Consider the following 21,558-nt stretch of genomic DNA (forward strand, 5'->3'; position numbering starts at 1 on the left):
GTTTATTTGTCTGTCCTTTTGGTTACACGCGAGTCTATCCTCCTGTTTTTTCAACTCATTGTGTAAACATAATGTTTTGTTCATTATTCGTTGTTTCTTCATTTTATTTTGACATGCAATTTATCAGTATGCATTTAAAAATTTTTACTCAGTAAATCATCCAGTAGACTAATGTTAAAAAAATTCGTGCTATCCAAGTAAAAAAGAAAAAAAATGTAAGCTTTTCATTAAACTGGTCATCTTAGATGGCTTTAAAACGCAAAAATAGAGCGTTTTCAGTCACGTGGCCAGCAGCCATGCAACTTTCGTTGAACAAAGAAAGCTGAACTCCCATCGGATTGGCTTGGGACACCAACATGGCCGCCGTTTAATTCTTTGTTTTGGGAAACCAAAAATAAATATGAGAATGCAAGATAAACGATAAGCAGTCCATTGTGTGTCGTAATATGTATGTATAAACCTTTTTGTTTGTCTGCCGTCTACCTAATGAATATATTTTGAGGAAATTTTCCCAAATCCGCGTAATTAAATTACAGTTTCAAAGATTCCTAATCAGCTTACCGAGAAATGTAAGATTTGATACGAAAAAGATGGCTGAAAAGTCATAAAAGAGGAAGCCAGTGGGTGTTTCACGAAAGCAAATTATTTGTCAAATTTCTATAACAGTTAATATGAGTCGTCGCGCCGATTTTTGGCGTTTGACTGGGGGGTAAACAATATTTCAAAGTTGAAAAATAATACCTGGCAACGTTCTGCCATTCTCAGTAAAAGTCTAGCAGAGGAGACGAACATAAAATGTTTCGCCTGTTTTTAGCGCTCATTTCGCTTTTTATGTTGGGGTGTTTTGCAAGCTCGTCCAACAAGGCAAGTTTTAATTTGACCTTAGGAATGCGTCTAGGAGCATTTTTTCTGTTCACGGGTCGATGATTTGATTTCTCACCCTCAAGTCAACACTGAGAACTCGTGAAAACTTAGACTATCTAAAATTCTGCGCATTGATCAAAAATCCTTTTAATTGATAGCTTTTCCAGTGTATGTTTTCAGGTTTCTGCAAACAGGACACAGCAAAACCAGTCCGGGCTAAAAGAATGCTGCTGTCGCGACGGTAAGGACAGAAAATAATTCATTTTACAGTCAGAAATTTGTTCTCGTTTATTTTGTCCTTTTCTTGTGTTTCAAACCTCTTTTAATACCAACAGCGTATTTCCTCTTTCGACTTGAATGAAGCCGAGAAAGATTTGATCTTCCATAACTGCCAATAAGTCAAATTGGTCGAAAAATACATTTTCGGCCTCACAAGGAACAATTGCATTTACACCTTTGAAAGTTTTAAGATTAAATCCGCTAGGAAATGGAGCAATTCCAGTTTTATGTGGACAAAAATCCTGTACCAGAATGATGTTAAGTATATTGATATCCTTTTCGCATTTTCTAAAAGCTAAAACTATAAATAATGTCCTGAAATAACCGTGTGCCAAAAACAATTTCCCCACTCGAGAAAACAGATTTCAAAGTGCAGAGAAATTGTGCATACACAGCTAACATTTCATCATCAGTGTCATTTCACCAGTACTTTCAAGTGTTTCATATGAACTTCAAGATCTGTTTTCGACATTTGGAGTTGTTAGGAATGATTTCTTTTCAGAAGATACTTAAACCAGTCGCATGCAAACCATGTCGGTGCCAGGGGCGAATCTAGGGGGAGGGTGCAGGGGGTGCGTGCCCCCCTCCCCCTTGAGATGAACTCTTCTTTGGATTCGCTTCTAAAATTTGTTTACCTCACCAGTCAGTTACGTAATTCCTTAGTGGTGCACCCCCTCCTAAGAAAAACCCTAGATCCGCCCCTGGGTACAGAGTTTTTGTCCACTTGTTACTCGAACGTCTGATGGATTCCTTCTTAAAGCTTGACAAGTTTTTCAATATTTTCTCAATTGAAAAATAGAAATTACGGAACTTCATTACAAATTGTTGCAAGGAATTTTGGAAAAGCAACTCAAATTAATTACATCGCATTTTTTGAGTTTAATCCTTGTGTCACAAATTTACAAAAACAAGTGAAAACCTGGAATTGTTTTGAGAAAAAACACAGAACATAACTTAAACAAGTTGTTACTTTTCTTCTCCTTGATCCAAGGAAAAGATGGTCGTGACGGGCGCGATGGAAGAGACGGAGTAAAGGTTCGTTTAAAAACTTCGACTTTGTTTAAATTTAATATTATTGGCTAACAGTTGCAAGAAAAGATGAAAAATGCTAGACATAGAATCATTTCGGACCATTTCTGTGAATCGGACAAAACTTAATTAACAAGGACTTAACTCCTGTTGTGCATGCTTAGGTTCAAGATGCTCTCTTGCCGATTTACTGAACGTTGAGTGCTCGAGAAATGCCTCTAACCTGCAAACCACTGTTTTCATTACGGCGGCGGAAATCATGTAAAATGGCCCAAAGTAAAGTTTTCAATACTGACCAATATTTGGTCGGGTTTAGCTAGAGGAATTACCGTTTTACCGATATTTCTCTGTCTGTTTGTTTGCCGTCGTTGTTTGTTTTTCAGGGCGAAAAAGGTGAGAGCGGTTCGCCAGGAAAAGACGGAATACCCCATCACGGAGCGATTAAGTTTGGCGACACTGCTGACATCTGCATACTGAGCACCACTGGAACAGTTCGCTACAGTACTTCCCAGAATGCTTTACAACTCTGCAATGGCAACGCTTGGTTATCAGTGGTTACTGCTGGTTTAGGTCACGTGGCCTATAACCCAGGCAGTCACTGTTTGGATATTCTAGATTCTGGTGAGTTTCTAATGGAATAATATATTAAAATATTAGATTGTAAAGAACTACGAGTTACAGAGGAAGATCATAAAAAAAGCCTTTCAAAATGCACAAAACAAGAGCCCAGTGATGGGCAATGTCATAAATTTCCTGATCCATTTCTGTTGCCGGAGACTTCGCGTTTGTGCTCTACAGTTATTTCTAATCAGATAATTAGCCTTGGCCTCATGACAGGAGACAATGTATACATTAAACTTACATAGATTAATTGACTCTCTTTATTGTTACCTAGCAATGACCAATCATATCGTCTATTGTTATGCAGCTAGCTAGAGTTTAGTTGAATCTAACATGCGCTCTCATTGGTTGCAATGGCTATGGCTAAATCTAAATGTGGCCTGCTCTCCCACTAACCACTAACCAGTGGTAACTTCGACTTTGGGTAATTTTTCTTGTTTCAAAACTCCAGCTATATAACAAAATATTTAATTCCTGATCCCTTATCGAACAGTTAGCTTTGTCGAAATTTTCGGGGGAACAAATTGTACTGTTTCCTTCTGGACCAGGAATTGAGGACGTGCGCACCCATTTGCTAAGGAAGAAGTATAAGCAAGTATAGTGCATCATCTACAGTTTACTCTCTTAAATGTTTTGGCGACCCCCTCTTTTCTTTTAAAAGGTCGCGCCCCCATTTTTTTGGTCTTTTTGGGAAAAAATGATATTTTTTTTCCTGCTAGACAAGTTTTTAATTTTACCTTGCAATATCATGAGCACGAACGTCCCAAAGTGTAATATGCCAGTATCATTATTAAAATAAGCATTTATTTCAGTAGTTCTTACTCGATTGTTGTAAAAGTGGGTACCAGAGAAGCGATTATTAAAGCGAGGTATACCGTAAACTTAAGCAATTTTACTGATTGGGCAAATTAGACCGGTAAGACCCTAGTGGACGGGGCTAAGTTCTCAAACTGTTTTCATGTGACCTAGGTTGATAAAAGTGACCTTGCTGCCTGAAATGTTGGAAACTATTTGTACATAATAAATCAACTGTTTTACTTAATTCTGCACCCATTCAGGTCAAAGCCGAGGTAACGGACTTTACTGGATCGATCCGAATGGTGGCTCAACAGATGATTCGTTCCAAGCTTTCTGCGACATGGAGACTGAGCGTGGAGGTTGGACACTGGTTGCCACAAAAGTCTCCCCAGATTTCCTCTTCATCAAAACCGCATTCTCAACCTCGGCCGCCAAAACTACCCTTGCAGATGCCGCCAGTCATATCCATACGAGCATGGGGGACTGGGAAGAGGTCATGTTCCGCTTTGGGGACATCAGTACCATCCGTGTTATTTACAGCAGGAAGGCTGGTGCACCCCAAAACGAGAAAACAGAGTTCGACAAGTTCTTAATGGGGAGCTCTGCTTCGTTGGAAAAGAACGTCTTCGGCTTTTACAAGTACAGTCCAGCAGATCATAATCAGAGAAGTCCTGCTGTGGATTTTGCCACAATATCCAGACTGCACTTCTTTTCAGAGAGAGGGATTTCAGAGCTTCATGCTGGCACTGATAAGTGGCTTGACATGTGGACTAATGCTGATGGTTCAGGAAACAACTACATCGCTTCCGACGACAGCAAGGCGCTTGGCACCAAGTGTGTCGCAGGCTACTGCTATCTGAACAAACCAATCTGGGTGATGGTACGATAGAAACAATGCTAAAACTTAGCTAAAAGTGTTATCGAAATATGGTGTAGAGCCGACATTCTAAACACGTAGCAAGTTTTCGGGTTGTTCTCATTTTTGTCTAGGTTGCTATGAGTTAAGTACAAAGGTCAGGTGAGGTGTATCATTGCAAGGGATCTTTAACTTCTGTGGGAAATTAAAGACATGTGGGAAATGAATATAAGTGCTGTCTATTATTTCGTTCACGGTTCGATTTTAGTTGTTCGATATTCTGGATGATAAGTCGTGAATGATGCCATTGCATGATAACGCGCGATTCTCTCTGCATAAAGTTAGGCGTCTGCAATTTGTTGCTTTCTTGTCAAACAGTTTTGACCACCCACTAATCTGTGCATTTGTGTAGTGTTTGCTTGTTTGTCCGTTTTTTTCTCTTCCCTAGTTCAAGTTGTTGAGGTCACCGAAAACCAGCCTACTGAAGTTCGAAAGATTAACCAAGGTTCAAAATTGCTACACAAGTTCATATTTGGTTATCAGGGGTTATTATTGCAGAAGAATTTTAACCAAAATTGTGGCTTAGAATGTTTTAACGCAAAAATTATTTGTAGCAACTAAAACATGAGCAGTCTATGTTAGCGGGCTGTATTGCAGAATAAGACCGGCCTATAAAACCAGTTTAAAGAGTATGCTCCCGCCCGGCCCAGCGTCCTGTTAGTCTACTTCCGGTTCTGTAGGTAGGGAGCGTTCATTGCCTCTGCGTGTGAAGACTTCAAATGATGTTAAAAAATAGCCCAGGGAAAATTACACTGTGAATGGCTATAAGCGTGTTTCTTTTTGAAATTCACAGACAAAAAATAGTTTTTGAGCGGCATTAAGTATCGCGCACTTAGCTCCTACCGACACCGCGTAAAATAGTTATGAAAAAATGGACTCAACACGGTTGTTTAAAATATTCTCGATTCTGATGAGGTCATGACAGTTATAATTTGATGCTGACTCCACGTCGACTCCCGCTCGCACTTCAAAGACTTTCTACTACTCCCGGGAGCGTCACTCGGCCCTGTGACCCACCCCCACTCCCCCAACCCGCCGCCCCGAACACCGAGGAAAGACTGGACTCTACACCTTCGTAGCAATCAAACATGGGGACGGTCAGTTAGCATTTTAAAACATGTCAAAGAAGCGTGGATCTTCAGTTGGTACTGGCAATTCATTAGACAATGACAAGGCGAAAAAACCGAAATTCACCCCAGATTTGTCTGGGGTAAGAGCTGTGATCGTCGAAGTTGGTCTCGGAAAAACTCGAGCATCCATACTGACGAAACAGCTCGAGAGGCATGGAGGAAAACACCACAAGAAATTGGAAAGCGGTACCACACATGTATTGATTGACAAAAAATTGAAAACAGAGAAACTGAAAAAGTACCTAGCCGTCACAGATATTTCCGAAGAAGTCAAGGTTGTGGATTCCGAGTGGTTGAGCAAGTGTTTATCTGAAGGGAAACTTGTAGAGTTAGATCAGTACATTTTGGGCAAAGAAGACTTCGTAGTTGTAGAGAAATGTGCTAATAAGGCATCAGTTAGTAATAATGACGATGGAAATCAATCGTCAGAGCCAGCTGTTATAAAACCTTCAGGGAAAAGCCTTGAAGCAGTGGCGAGTATATCAAGTGCCAGTGATTCAGTCAGTAGATCTCCAACAAAGCACACTGCTTCAAAAATTCAAGATCCAAGAGATGATGACAGTGATTATACTGATAGTGGTGATGAAGGAAGCAAATCAGACAGATCTCCTGTTATCACACCAAATGTCTCACCAGAAAAACTTCAGACAAGCTGGGTGTGTGCTCATGCATCAGCGTCACAGCAACAAAATCACAACCAGTTCATCACTGACAAACTTCAAGTTCTTGCCACGTCATATGCAAACACAAAAGATCAGTGGAGAGCTCTAGGATACAAGAAAGCCATCGCGTCAATCAAGAATTATCACAAAAATCTTGAAACATGGGAGGAATGTAGTAGCCTTCCCTATGTCGGAGAATGCCTTGCCAAGAAAATATGGGAAATTGTCCAGACTGGTCACTTGCGAAGGCTTGACCATGTAGATCCCAAGCAGGAAGCCCTGAACTTGTTTGTTGGTGTCTGGGGTGCTGGACCTACCACAGCAGAAGCTTGGATCTCGCAGGGACTTAAGACGCTCGAAGATCTAAAGAACCATGGGAAGTTGACACGGCAACAAGAGATTGGGTTGAAATACTATGATGAATTTCTAGAAAGAATGCCAAGGGAAGAAGCTGGTAAGATTGAAGAAGTGGTTAAAAAGGCAACATTGGATATCAACCCAGGACTACAAGCCTTTGCTTGTGGGTCTTACCGTAGAGGAAACCCAACATGTGGTGATGTTGACATCATTGTGTCACACCCAGATGGCAAGTCCCATGAAGGTGTGATGGCAAAGCTTCTAGAAAGTCTGAAATCAACAGGTTTCCTCACAGATGATCTGACGTTAGCTGATAATGGTCAGCATAGAAAATATCTTGGTGTGTGCAAACTTCCCGGAGAAAATACAAAGCACAGACGCTTGGACATCATTGTGGTGCCGTACAATGAATGGGCGTGTTCTTTGTTGTACTTTACAGGTTCTGATTACTTTAACAGATCAATGAGGCTCCTAGCTAAAAAGAATGGCATGTCATTATCTGAGCATTCTTTAAACAAAGGTGTCATCCGCAAGGGAAGTGAAAAGATCTTTGAAGGAACTCCACTTCCTGTATTCACTGAGAAAGATGTGTTTGATTATCTTGGGTTGGAGTACAGAGAACCACATGAAAGAGACTGGTAGTTAAATAGGGATGGGTATTACACTTACAGTTCAAATTACCTAGTTTAAGTGATAAGAGCAGGCCCTCTATTCAAGAATTTAGGTGCGGGATTTTAGGGGAGTTATTCTACTATTGTAAGCATATACCAGTACCTATTCTGCTAGCACTAAAATCCCAACACAAAGAATATGCTAGTTGGCTAGTTATTACCAAATAGAAAATTAGAGGGAGGGTAGAATATTTTAAAGTGCTATTAGCTCAGTATTTAGATAGGAAGTTCTATAACCTTGGTTATATTCCAAATGCAACCCAAACGGTAGCCTTCTTTCCATTTATCATTTTTTTCTCATTCATTGGTGTAAAATTAGATGTTATCATTCTTATTCGTACATATTTGAAAAAAAGAAAAATTTTCTCATACATCAAGAAAATGTCCAATGTTTTTGTCGATGGTTTTTTCTATTCTGATAGTTTCTGTGCTTGATAATGTATTGTTGATGTAAGTGTTACTTAAGAAGTTAGGAATAAGGTGCTTTATAGTAATTAATAATTTATAGTTTTATAGAATTTTTTTAGCAAAATATATAATGGGTATTTGTAATTTTTATGGACGTTAATAGCAAGCAGAACGTTTATCTGAGAACACTTCAGTGTAGCAAGCAGTGCTTTGCTGGCCATTGGACTATAACAAATTGAAAATGTGATCTATTAGGAATTTATCTCACTGTTTTACAATGTCATCTCATTTTGTACTTAAATTTTATGCCTATAATTTATTCATATGTATAGCTTAGGCAGTTGTGAATGTTGGAGTCCAGCTAAATTTAAAAAATCATCACATGATGCATGTATTGATGCAAAGCATATGTACTGGTTTACAATTTAACAATCTATTATGAAACTTTGTATATCTTATACTTAGTGTACATTTCTTTCTGAAATAAACATTGAAGAGGACAAGAGGTGCCCTGGTTTGTGAGTCAAATTAGTCTATCAGTCAATAGACCATTTCTGAGTTGCCTTTTGTGCAAAACCATTCATATAAAAAATGAATTCAACCTACAGGTTCATTTTCATGCAAATCAAAGTCATTTTCATATGAAAGGTTTTGCACCAGGACTCGTTTTGAAACAGAGGCACAAGGTAACTCAGAAATGGCCTATTAATGAGTGACCATTCTCTTTGTCGTTCAGTGTGTCTCCCTCAAAATAACAATTGCAAAAAAGACAGATGAGACACTCATCAGTTAAATTGCAGCCCAGTTAGGCTGTACTTGTTTGACTTGTGTAAAATATTATGGTCTCAACTCTGAATAATTCCCTACAGTGCCTTGCAGATTCTTTGAAAGGTAAATCATTCTTAGTACATAAGCCATTCTGACTTGCAACCTTGGTTTGGAGAACAAAATAAACCCAGCTGATCTTGAAATAAATAGAAACAGCTCTATACTCTTAATATAAAGAAACAGTTGTCTGCCAAAATGGAGTTTGGGAGCCATAAGCAAAACTGGGCATAGGAAAAATTAAATTTGGGCAATCAAAATATATGGCTTTCATAACCTATTCAGCTGAAACAGTGGAGCTTGATCTATCATCATCATCATCATCATCATCATCATCATCATCATCATCATCATCATCATTATCAATCTGAAATAAAGGAATAATTATTGGCCTTTTGCACAGGCATTTACGTGACATTTATATATTCTCGCGAGGGAACTGGGAACAAGTCAGGAATTTCAACATGGCGGGACCTCAATCCGGATTTGGCAAGAACAAAAATCTTTAGACAACTGTTTAACAAAATGACTTTTGTTTGTGTCAAGGTGGGTGAGGACTCTCTGATGTGTAATGGAACTCGTTATGACCTTCATGAAGGAGCACTCTCATACAAGGACACGATGTTCTGGGTTTACCTTGGCGTTTATGTAGGTTTGGTGTTGTTTGCAGGTAAGGATGTTATACTGTACTTTTACAACTCAGTTATAAACTTACTACTTCTGCGAGTGTGATAGGGAGAGGCAAGAAAAATTGAACCCCAATGAGCTAGATTTTACGTATGCTAGAAGAATTAAGAGTTGATAATTTTAGCATATGTTATTGACCGTTCTCTGTCCTGCCAGAATCCTAAGAACAGTGAACATGTAAGACTTAGCTAATGAGCGTGTTACAGTTCAATGAAGTTGAGGTTAAATTTAATTGAGAGCTGGGCAGAATTAAAATCATCATTATTATAAATTTATCTTTCAAGAAAATGAAATTTTCTTCACAATCTCAGTTTGAAAACTAAACACGTCAGATTAAAAAATTAAATTAAATTAAATTAAAAAATATTCAAATGTTCACTCCTCTATGCTAACTCAGGACTACCTTGGAGTCTCCTGGATACAGAATAAATCTCCTTGTGTAGCTAGGTCACCAAATCGTCTGGACAATACGAGGCAAATTGCATGAAATATATTTTTTAGGCATGTTTTTGGCATATTTTGTTGGGGAAATTTTCAAGTAATGCAATTTTGCAGTTGAATTGGTGGAGCAGTCTACTTTGAACAATTGACGAAGTCCTGGATTTTTATTTTTTTTAGGTTGGCAATTGTCGTGGCCTGCAAAGGCTGTGTGATAGTCAAGTTGAAAAGCTTTATTGTGTATATTACTACCTGTATTGCAAATTGTGACAGCATGTTACACAAATTAGACAGGAGTTCAATGTTGTTGTCTCAACATAGGTGTTAATACATGCAACAACACTTTTCAACTTGTAAGTGTGAAACATTGGTGTGTGGCACCTCATATTTAAGAAAATTATTTGCACATTCCAAAACCTGTATATGGGTTACTGAACTAGCGTGAGCTTCGTATTAGAGAAATATTGGTCAGACAAGTTTTTTTGTAGGTTTATGGACCAAGTCACAGGCGAGTTGCATAAACCTACAATATTCTTTAACTCTTTTGAGAACTCTTGAACAGTCTATAGAGAAAAAGTATCTAGAGAAGAACTTGGCTGTGTCCCTTACCTCTCTATGCATGCCTCACATGTTCTTAAAAATTCCTGCATGCTTACGTAACTCAACAATGCACACATTAGGTTTTTATCTGTTCCCTTATAATTTCTGCTTCAATATCAAACAAGATAGGGATTGTTTATATTGTGGAAATGAAGACTCCATCGCACATACCTTTTAATATTATTATTACTGCCAATGTTCAAAAGCTTTTCAGTGTTGAATCATTCAATGGTTTAATAAGGCTAACCTGCTGCTGGTAATCAATATTCGTCTGTTTAAAGAAACCTTATTCAGGCATTTTTTCACCTCTTCAATTTCAAACAAAACTCTGTTAAGAAAATTTAATTAAACCATATTGTATAAATAAATGTGTTTTTACATTTACTCCATCAGCAGACTTCATAATAGATCAATCATATCACTCTGTTTGACTTTGTCAATAAATTAAGCACAAAATATTAAAGTAGAAAATTTAGGTTAAAATTCATCTGCTAGTTTAATATATTAATGAAAATACCTCTTTGTGGACATTGCTCTTACTAGTCTAATTATTTAGTGTTTGGTGTTTTTAAAATTAGATAACTGTGTTCCCTTATGTAGACCAGGGCTCGACACTAACTTTTCAACTTACTAGCCTAGTGGCTAGTGATAAGCTTAGATGTTACTAGCCAAAACCTTTTTTTACTAGCCAAGCATTGTGGTTGGCTACCTTATTACATGAAATTTTCGTGACACATTTATTTCGCGATTTGGGGGTGCGCATATTTCACGACACTTAAATTCAGCGATTTTGCTAAAATTTTGTATTTTGAATCACTTTAACTTCACATTTTTGAGTAACACAAAATTTATTTCCTTGGCAATGTTACTCAAACATGTCTTTGAATTTAGTAAACCGACTTTATCAAAGGTACAATAAAATTAAATTGTTAATTATTTACTTAATAGATATTTTAAAATTTTAAATTTTAGATTGTAATTTTTGTTAGGGGACCTAAATAGGGATAACCTCATGGTCCTCCTTTTCAAATCTCTTTGTACTCTGTATTTGAATAAAGTATTATTATTATTATTATTATTATTATTATAGTATCAAAAGTAACAAAAACGCAATGGTGGTACTATATGTCAAAAGTAAGATAATGTGTTATGTTCCCGTCACCTACTTATTCGCGTCACTTTAATTTTGCAATTTTTTTAAATTGTGGAATTCGCAAAATTAACGTGTCACAAAAATTTCAGGTAGGTCCAATAACAACAGAATTACTAGCAAGACTTGAAAGCACAATGCAAGCGACTCTCTTTAATACATGACAATGGTAATTATTATACTGTACTTAAAATAGTTTCAGAAAAGTTCCAGTTCCTGAAAAGACTTTCAGTACTCTGTTTTTCTCTGAGACTTCCTTGGAAAAATATTGAGACCCCCAAGACATCACTGTAAAAACTGTCGAGACTTCTTCACAGACAGGCGCCGTAGAAATGTTTCAAAAGCAAAACAACTGTCTGAACAATACTGTAAACTGTTGTTGGCGAAATTCGACTGCTAAAAACGGCTGGTTTAAATGTCAAAGGAAATAAATCTTTCTCATCTAATTATTCTGTAGTGGCAAGTTTGTAAGTATGCATACAATGACAAATCACCCATGTATTGTTAGGCTAAATGAAATGTTATCCCTTTACAGTTCCGCACTGTTTTGTGCATGAAAAAATTTCATAACAAAAAAGACAGTATAATTATTAGTTTCAGTAGCATTGGTGTGTGCTTTCAGAAAATGCTGTCTTGTTTGTCAAATATTTCTTTCAACAAAAGTAACATGTTCAGTTCCTGTTTACGTACCACCCAGCGAAAGGTAGACAAACTTAAATTTGCATATGTGCTGAACAGCACATGCCTGGTACCATGATATGTCCACAATGAAATTCTGACCCTGTCTCTGAGAAAAGTATAAATTTTGTGTTTTTCTTCCTTGAAGGAGACAGAAAGTAGTTGAGCCAATTTCATTTTGTTGACCAGCCAAAGTCGTTAGTGGAAATCGAAAACCTACTAGCCAAAACTAAATTTCTACTAGTCTGTGGCTAGTTCGCTACCGTTAGTGTCGAGCCCTGGTAGATGTTATAAATAATAATATTGCGACACTTAAATAGAGCTGAACTGGAATGTTTTTGTTTTGTTTTGTTATTAGTTTGTTATTTTTTTTTGCATATGTAAGTAGTTCATCATTTGTATGCTGTAACTGTATGGTTGTCATTTGTTAAATTTGGTTTTTTCTTTTGTCAGAGTTAACTTGTATAATACCATCTTGTAAACAATTTTTGTATTTCAAGATAAAGCATATATGTATATAAAAAATAACAGGTGCAAAGAAGAAAGCTTGTTAGTAGTCACTTAAAGTATTCTGTGTGCAACTAAATTGGCAACACTCGATATCTTAATATTCTAACATGGCTCTGAGGCTTTCAGGACAAAATTGTAAATTTTTAAAGTTCTTTTTGGTCCATAATTCCCAAAAGAGACTTGGATACAAAGAACCACCAAATATAGAAGTTTGTCCTTCAAAAGCCTTGGAGCCATGTTAGAATCTTGATATATCAAACATGGCCTATTGTCAAATATTCTGTAAATGTCTATTGCTGTCTCTGTCTTTTAGGGCTTATGTCTGGATTGACCATGGGCCTGCTCTCATTGGATATTTTGAGTTTAAAGGTTCTTCAAAGAGGAGGGAAGCCATTAGAGAAGAAACATGCCAGTAAAATTTTGCCAATTGTAGAAAGACATCACTTGCTGCTGGTCACCCTTTTGTTGGCAAATGCTGCAGCAGTGGAATCTATGCCCATTTTCATGGACAGGATATCCAGTCCTATTATTGCCATCTGTGTTTCGGTTACTGCTGTGCTGTTTTTTGGAGAGTAAGAGAATTATTGTTTTGTGGAACTTTATAAAACAATGTGATTACTTGAGAGAAACGTTGTATAGCTGAATGATGATTTTCATGAACAAAGTGTTGTATCTTACTTTTCATTTTGTTGACAGGGTTGTCCCTCAAGCCTTATGTACCCGTTATGGCCTGGCAATTGGTGCAACGTTTGCACCGTAAGTTCTTTCTTGTCTTTCTGTGTTAATTCAAACTATATTTGGTCATTTTTACCACCCTTATAGCTAATAAATCCCAACTTTAAGTTAAATAATAATTATTATTATTAATTGTTATAATTATATTATTAAATAATATTAATTGTTATATTTCCAATTGTATTTACATTTGAGGGAGGCACAGGGCCTTGTGGTCAGTATGCTCAACTCCGGATTGACCGGTCTGGGTTTGAGCCCTGGCTGGGGACATTGTGTTGTGTTTTTGAGCAAGATACTTTACTCTCATAATGCCTCTCTCCACCCAGGTGTATAAATGGGTACTGGTGAATTAAATGCTAGGGGTAACCCTGGGATAGGCTAGCTTCCTATCCAGGCGGGAGTAGAAATACTCCTAGTTGCTTCATACAACAGAAACCAGAGATAAACGCCAACCTGGTTGGCCACTTGGCTTGCATGCAGACTTTACCCTCACATTAAATTTCAAACAAACACTTTTTCACTCAGAAACACTTTTTTCATGTACCAAATTGAATATGGTTTTCCATTAGGTTTGTGAAAGTGTTGATGGTGTTACTGTTTATCGTTGCTTGGCCCATTTCCAAGTTGTTGGACTGTCTGCTCGGACATGAACACTCTACATTCTTCAGGAGAGCAGGTACATCTTGCTGACATTTCTCCTTGCATCAACTCTTAAGGTGTATTGTTGCTGACAACATACAAGTACATGTACAGCTGAACACTGCCATGTTGAACTCTCAAAATAACTGGGTCAAGATAAAATGCGAGAGTGATTATAATATTCAGAACCTGAGTCATGCAGTTTTTTCTTGACGAGTTCTTATATGATAACACCTTGTCCTGTTGACAAACTTTTTAAAAAAATATAAAATTAAAAAGTGTAGTGGAAGGTTAAATAAGTGGTGTTCTGACATGCTACTATGTTATTTTTCAACTCCACTGCCGTACTACTGTTGAAGTTCAAAATAATCAGGGTTGATCTTAGGCTAAGGTAAGCAAAACTCAGTTCAAAATACATAGAAGGGAGTTGAACCAAACAGGTTTGTTGCAGCTGAGAGTAAAAGTCTAAAAAAACTAGGGTATATCCAAGGAACATGGGTCTGAGGTCAAAACTGTGGGGAGGCTGGAATTACGAAGTTCAAATAACTGGGGCTCAACCTTACCTGTTAGTGTACTGGGTGGCCTTAGGTGCATTTGTGTCTGTTTGATATTTGTTAAACATGTCTCTTTTCTTTTTCCCTTCAGAATTACGAGAACTTGTTGATCTTCACAGAGAGTCAACAGATGCAAATGAGGATCCTTTAAGAGAAGATGAAGTTATGATTATACAGGTCTGCCTTTAGCTTGAAATTTTATAAACCATTTTCCTGTTCACGTTTGCTATGTTTCTGATTTTGATAATGAATATAACAGAAGAGTCCCTTGCAGCTTATCATAATTCAACAGTTTGTCAGGTTGCTTAATAGCACACTTTTACTCTTTGGATGGAGTGAGGCTCTGTGAGATTGAGGTGTCTTGTTCAAATATACAATGTGCAATATGCTTATAAGCCCAGCTGGGTCCCAAAATGGAAATGTTAGAAAAGTTTCTGAACCCTTGTCAAGTTTTTATACCTGCTCAAAGCATTTAGGGGTTTATGTTGCAGCTCTTTTAAGGTCTTAGTGGGAGGTGCGATGGCCTCATAGTTAGTGCGTTCTTCTCTGCAGCAAGCGGTCCGGGTTCAAGCCCTGACTGGGGACACGGTGTTGTGTTCTTGGGCAAGACACTTAACTCTCACAGTGCCTCTCTCCACCCAGGAGTATAAATTGGTACCGGCGAATTGTTGGGGAAACCTAACAAAATGAGGGAGAGTGACCTGCAATGGACTAGCATCCCGTCCCGTCCGCTTCATCCTACAGAAACCAGGATAAGCTCTGGCAGCTATGAGCCATCAGCTCCAAGGCTTCACTTCTTTTTTCTTTCTTTTAAGGTCTTACTGAATTGGCTTAGAGAATTTAAAAGAAGCAACTGAAAGAAATAACCATGGTTTGGAGGTTAACTGGGGTACTTCATACATTGGACTACTGTAGATGTATGTTAACAAACTGTGGAAACCAGCCCTGCTCCCCATTCTTTTGTGGTGAACGCAATATGTTAAATGATGTTTTGTAACTTTAGGGAGCACTAGAAATGAGAAACAAAACAGTTGAGGATAAGTACACACCCCTGGACAAAGTATTCATGGTGGAAGCAAATGGCAAACTAGACCACGAAACAATGAGAGAGGTAACTTTTGAAATAACTACATGATGTTACCAGAGTTTAGCCTTAATAGCTCTCAACAGTGATCATTTTCAAATGTTTCCTTGCTATCAACATCTATTTCATGATCTTGACTTGCTACTCTGCTGGGAAAATCAGCCAGCTACCCCAGAAATAAAGCTGCCCACTTGAAAACTTTGTGACAACTCTGCTTTTCTTGATATGAATATGTTGTTAGTACACAGTTGATGAGAACAAGGCAGAGTCATCAACTTAAGGTTCTTGGTTACATTTGTAGAAATGTATAGTAATCAGTAAGGAGAATTACTTTTTTGAAATTGTAACTGAAAAGCCATGTCTGAAAAGGAATTATAAGCAGTGTTTGGCAATTATTCCCAACAAGACCCCAGGGGTAACTCTCATATAAAAAGAATGGGGTGCCTAGATTGTCGTACATTATAAGGGTTAAAAATGCACTTTTTGTGCCTCTCAAGGTGTTCAGTCTCAAAAGGCCTACAGCAGGATCTTTTGCAGTACCTTTTAGAGTACTGAGCCAAAAAAAATATGACAGGAGATACAGTTGAACCTCTGGTTGCGACCACCTGTCGTAAACAACCACCGCTCCTCAGTGACCAGTTCTAAAAAATGCCAAAAGTTTTCAGGTCAAATCACTATATGTGGAACCTCTTGTAAGTGACCACCTCTCGTAAACAACCGGGACCACTTTCAGAGCTAAAAGTTTGAAATTTTCTTTTGTTTTAACCTCCTGTAAGTGACCACTTGACAGATAAAAGTGTGAAAATTGGATAATGAGGTGTTGTAACATTATCGCATTCCTGGATAGTACAAGAGATTGAAATTTCTCAATGGGAAGTCCCGTATTTTTTCTCAAAATTGACTTTTCATATGAATAAACCATTTAAATATCTCTAAGTCTCTGCCTGCATCCAAAAAACAATATTTAAAATTTGTTTACTAAGTTTAGTACTTTTTTGTCTAATGTTTTGCTGGAGAGTGGTCTTGTTCCCGGAAGAGGGTAGGGACTCTCATGCAAAAAGGACAAGGGTGCTTGTAAGAATTTTGAAAAGAATCCCCAAGAGGTACCAAGATCCTGTTTTGTGGACATGGCTTGATATTTTTTTCACCCTTAAGAGGAACCAATTCTGAGACAAAATTAAAAAACAGTTTATTTTGAAATACAGTCGAACCTCTGGTAGGCAGTCACCCAAAATGTCAAGCCTATCTGGTCGCTTACGGGAGGTGGTTGCTTTTTACGAGAGCTTAGACCATATTTAGGTCAAAATTTTGCCTCATTGGCATATGGTAACAGTGAACAAAATTCGATAAAGAAGGACTCTGTACCAAGGTTGACATCGTCCATCGCTTCAGGCTGAAATGTATAGAGGCCTCTTTATTGTGTAGAATGATATGACTGTGATTCACTGGAGCTCATATAATATTGAATTATTTGATTTTATAGATCAGCAGAAAAGGTCATTCACGTGTGCCAGTGTTCGAGGGAGACAAAGGAAACATTGTCGGACTCTTATTTGTCAAGTCTCTTATCATGATTGATCCTGATGATGCCACGCCCATTAAGGACATTTACAAAGCAGGTTCTTTTCTGAAATCATCAACAACTGAACCACTGTTTGAGTTGCTGGACAAGTTTCAGACTGGACGAAGTAAGTGTACTTGTTGGATTCTGCAGTCACTCCTTCAGGGTGTAATATTTGGCGATACGTTTTTACTCCCAGCAACTGCCATTTCTCATATTTCTACGTCGCAATGCACCGCACTCGTGCCCAGCTTCTGCCATTTCACATTACACAGCCCTCGTCCCCAGTTACTACTCTACCACGCGTCACACTCCTAATAACTACACCTTTTAAGGTTTAGCCCGGGGGAGGGGGTGGCAGGTTTGATAAACCTGACTGTAACTAGAAATATACCTGGCTCTTTATGTTGTGGGAAAAAACCAGGTTAACTGATCTGTAGTATCTATCTATGTAAGATTTGACTTTGGTTACGTGTCGTGAAAGCGATTATTTAAAAGAATTCTGAGGAAATTTATTCTCTCCCATTCAGGTCATCTCTGTGTTGTGTATAAGACACAAATAGACGAAGGTAATCAGGTGCAATCGGTACGTGATTGGCTTAAGGGCAAGTATGAATTTTGAAGATGATTTTCAGGGCATACACTTAGTCGGGTGACAAATCTTCCTTGTTTGGAATCCTTGTACTTAGTTTTCATAGGGCAGGCTAAAGATAAAATGCGCCAATGTTCGTTTGTAACCCCGAAACCAATGAAGTAGTTTAGCCCTGAAAAATACTCTGTATCTACGACCTTCTCTTTCATGATCCTAAATGAAAGTTGCTTGGGAACGAGGCTGGCTTGTTTTCTAGCTGAAAATTTTTCGTCAAATTCTGCTTACTATCCCAGATTTAGGGTAAAAAGGTTGATGTTGATAACTGTTAACACTGTAGTCCAGCTCGAAGTAGTATCTTATCTACTTATCATGACCCGTAAAGGCTCTTGGCGTGTTAAGTGGGCGTGACAAGTCGGCGTGACAACTTTCGGCGCGCTCATAATTGTTGTCAGCGGCAATTTTCGCCGGAATCGGATTTAGAAAGAGAGTCCCAGACTCTGAAAAATCTTCACTTAATTGCTGTTTGTAGTGCTAGCTTTAACATAAGAGCAAAGAGCAGAGAATCATCAAATGGAAGATCAACAACATACACGCACTATGCTGGGAAGGCTTCTCGTGAAGCGGCCATGATTCCGGCCGTGGGATCCTGAACTCTGACTCGCCAACGCGGCTTGTGAGACACTATTCTGTGCTGTGAACAACACACACGTCTCGCCCTCGACCTCCACCTTCCCGCTGAGTGTGCGATTTGTTACCTTGTGGCTCCATTTCTAGGTGTCGTTTTAATCTGTTGTTTTCTTTGCAGCGAGTGGTTGGCATCATAACTTTAGAGGATGTGCTAGAGTTACTAATACAGGAAGAAATTTGGGACGAATCAGACATAACTCGATCTCGCCCTAATGTGCAAAGACAGGTTTCTCTTGCGAAAGCTAAGATGAAGCGAATGAAATCAGTAGACGGTGAGAGAGGACGAGGACCACTCAGTCCACCCTGTATCCAGCAACCAGAGGTAAGTCTTCGACTTAACCGTTCTTTGTGTCTTATAGTAAATTGTGTTATGTGGCTCCTGTCATATGGCCACCTGTTGAAAATACTCTTCAATAACTTTCATTTCGATGGTCACACGTGAGGGTTACATCCACAGACTGAAAAGGTAGAACCAACTGGGACAGCGTATAGTAAGCAATACCACATGAAAGTACTGTTCAGTAGTAGCTTTTTTTTTAAAATGGTCACACACAAGTCACAAGGGTTTTATCCGAAGATTAAAAAAGCTAGAATCACCTTATACGGTATATTAAAGTGCACCTGGTGAAAGTGCTTCTCGAGAGCTTTCATTTGAATGGTTACACACAAAGGGTTCATCAATAGACTGAAAAGTAGAACAACCTTGTACAGCATAATAAACAGTACAACATGAAAGTACTGCTCAATAGCTTTCATTTAAATGGCCACACTATGGTTCCATCCACAGACTGGGAAGTTATAATCACCAGCCTAAGTAGAACTAATACATGAACGTACTGCTTAGTAGCTTTCACCTTATTGGTCACACACATCAGGGTGTGCAGTTCTTCCTTGTGCTTGTCACGGGCTCCTTCCCCTAGCCAAAAGAACGTCTGTGTCGGTGATGTTTTCTTGATGTGACACCAAATTCTCCGAAGACACATAAAAAGAAATATATGTCCTTCGGCAAGGAGAATTAACGTTATGATCTTTGCACTGCAAAGGTCGGGTAGGACGTTTCTCTGAAATAAGTATTTGCTTCTCACAGGAGGCTTTGCCGAGGACATCTGAGACTACAAGTGACACTCAGCCCCTTCTGGGAGACAGCCGGATACAGAGATTTTGATTGCACGATCACAATCGAGTGCTATTATTCCACGAGTTTTGAACGTGGAATACCACGCTGCTCTTAAGAAAGTTTCAATTCTAAATTCCAATTTGCTTTCTCGGTATGACTTCTATACGCAGACTGGTATCGTAACGGACTCGGTACGATTTTGCAGGTAGATTGTTCGTGTTTAGCGCGTATACAGTGGAATCCCAATTTTTCGAACCTCCAAGGGAAACGAAAATAGTAGTAGTTGAAGAAATCGGTGGTCAAATGACAGTGTTCGACTTAGTGGAGGGAAACGACTTTTGATTTGTGTTATCGAAAGGTTCGAAAAATCAAGTGCTCGGTATTCCACCTTGTGGTGATCTCTTCCCAGACTCGTACCCACTCGCTATTTACGTGTTTTGGGGAGAGAAGATTGGATACTAGGGTGGATTCACGCGGGGTGGGGTTTCCAGGGAAGGGTCCTTTTCCGCGCGCTCCACTCGAACCAGACCGCTTTCTCTTTGAAACAGTTCAATCTGACCCGCAAATAGCGACTGGGTACAAGCCTGATCTCTTCCCTTTTTTCCTCTCCCTTTCCCTTCCCACTTACCAACTTACACACATACACGCTCTTGAAGTCTTAGCTCGTCCATGTTTCTTTTATCCTCATTGCCTCTAATCTAAAATGTACAAATTACAAGAACTGTCTTTGATTGGATGTTATTCTAACTTTTGGTATAGATAACGAAAATAACATGCATGTTGTGTTTGGTAAATAGCTATGGACTATTTTCGTCAACCCCTAGTAGTCCTTTCATAACAGCAATATATCACACTTGTCATTGGTAATGTAGCAGACACTCACTTATGAGCGAATCTGAATGGTTCTCTCATCATTGACTACTTAACATTAGATTATGAGCTCGAGATTTCTCTGAGGTGAGAGGACCTCATAGACTGAAATTTCGAACTCAGAATCGAATTGTTTTAGTGGAATTCTATCTAAATTTCCTTCGAATAACGATTTCCAATCATTTCTCAATATAGAGTTTATGCTTTAGCAACATTGCGCCGATTATATTATTATTTAAAACTTGCAGTTGATCAAATGCGTTCATCGGCTCATTGCTAAGTCGCATAACGGTCAGTTTCCTTTCTTTAGTGTTTATTTATCCAGTAATATTTCTAAATCGTCATCGAAACGTAACAGAAACTAGAAAACGTTGCCATTATGTTGAAGACATCTAGCCACTGCACTCTTTTGGCTGATAGTATACGAGTAGCCCAGCCAATCAGATTGCAGCATTTGTATTAGTATAGTAGTAGAATTCTACTTATCAGCACCAGACCACCATCGTGCTCGCGCGCGTTTCCTTCAGAAAGGGAATAATGTATTCTTGATTTTTAGAAATAACTAAAATGATAGTTTTCCAATTGCTATCTGTTACAATGTCAACTAAAGCAATTACACAACTCGCCCTTGCTTTTTACGAGCACTAGTCAATTCTGCTGCGCACATGTTTTAATTCAGCCACCACCCCCCTTACCTCCCGCACCGCAAAATCCATGGTTGATTTATTCCTTTACCAAAGAGGTCCCCTCGTTTCTCGATTATTTAAATGTTAAATAGGAATAAATAACAATATAAAAAAATGTCCTTCCTTTTTTGGCTAATCGCTGAATTTGGCAAATCATAAGCCGTGAAATTTAACGATATGTCCCTTGTCAGTATCACGATTTGAACTAGCGAGGTATAAAAAAAGAAAACATTGAATAGGTGAATAAAAGATTTCCAAAAAATTGAACTCCTTTGTATTTTCCTTTCTATTTAACACGAATTTCAAAACCGAGGATAACCCGAGCACAATTATTGTAATTAGAAAACTCTAAAGCAAAACATGCCGTTATTAATAATTATCTCTCCCTGCATTCCCCCCTCCCACCCCCC

General features: G+C 38.4%; 3 protein-coding genes across 4 annotated transcripts; all 3 read left to right on the forward strand.

Annotated features, from left to right (window-relative positions):
* Window positions 1-1,005: 1,005 nt before the first annotated feature.
* LOC145481620 (uncharacterized) lies at window positions 1,006-4,921 on the forward strand (the record flags this gene model as incomplete). The annotated part of the gene is made up of 4 exons (XM_081460134.1): window positions 1,006-1,105; window positions 2,135-2,178; window positions 2,556-2,793; window positions 3,852-4,921. Coding segments are annotated over 4 exons (1,011 nt in total), but the record flags the coding sequence as incomplete, so codon positions are not given.
* Window positions 4,922-5,054: 133 nt separating this feature from the next.
* On the forward strand, window positions 5,055-8,235 carry LOC145481618 (DNA polymerase lambda-like). Its single transcript, XM_081460131.1, has one exon. It carries the CDS (start codon window positions 5,625-5,627, stop codon window positions 7,296-7,298), a length of 1,674 nt encoding a protein of 557 aa, XP_081316257.1. The 5' UTR covers window positions 5,055-5,624; the 3' UTR covers window positions 7,299-8,235.
* Window positions 8,236-8,954: 719 nt separating this feature from the next.
* On the forward strand, window positions 8,955-21,540 carry LOC145481619 (uncharacterized). Of its 2 annotated transcripts, XM_081460132.1 has the most exons (10): window positions 8,960-9,230; window positions 12,937-13,195; window positions 13,320-13,379; window positions 13,928-14,034; window positions 14,643-14,728; window positions 15,555-15,662; window positions 17,119-17,323; window positions 17,727-17,782; window positions 18,594-18,797; window positions 19,563-21,540. In XM_081460132.1, exons 1-10 carry the CDS (start codon window positions 9,086-9,088, stop codon window positions 19,638-19,640), a joined length of 1,308 nt encoding a protein of 435 aa, XP_081316258.1. In that variant the 5' UTR covers window positions 8,960-9,085; the 3' UTR covers window positions 19,641-21,540. The 2 variants fall into 2 exon arrangements, with proteins under 2 accessions (XP_081316259.1, XP_081316258.1); XM_081460133.1 differs by lacking the exon at window positions 19,563-21,540 and having other exon boundaries at window positions 8,955-9,230; window positions 17,727-17,805; window positions 18,598-18,776.
* The last annotated feature ends 18 nt before the right edge of the window (window positions 21,541-21,558 follow it).

The sequence above is a fragment of the Orbicella franksi genome, chromosome 3, assembly GCF_964199315.1.
Source record: "Orbicella franksi chromosome 3, jaOrbFran1.1, whole genome shotgun sequence".
Classification (NCBI taxonomy): domain Eukaryota; kingdom Metazoa; phylum Cnidaria; class Anthozoa; order Scleractinia; family Merulinidae; genus Orbicella; species Orbicella franksi.

What these genes read in the sequence shown, in the direction of transcription:
- LOC145481618 (XM_081460131.1), top strand. Translation starts at nt 5,625, where the DNA reads ATGTCAAAGAAGCGTGGATCTTCAGTTGGTACTGGCAATTCATTAGAC.
- LOC145481619 (XM_081460132.1), top strand. Translation starts at nt 9,086, where the DNA reads ATGACTTTTGTTTGTGTCAAGGTGGGTGAGGACTCTCTGATGTGTAAT. An exon ending in ATTGGTGCAACGTTTGCACC is followed by an intron (nt 13,380 to 13,927) that starts GTAAGTTCTTTC and finishes GTTTTCCATTAG; the next exon opens with GTTTGTGAAAGTGTTGATGG. An exon ending in TACATTCTTCAGGAGAGCAG is followed by an intron (nt 14,035 to 14,642) that starts GTACATCTTGCT and finishes TTTTCCCTTCAG; the next exon opens with AATTACGAGAACTTGTTGAT.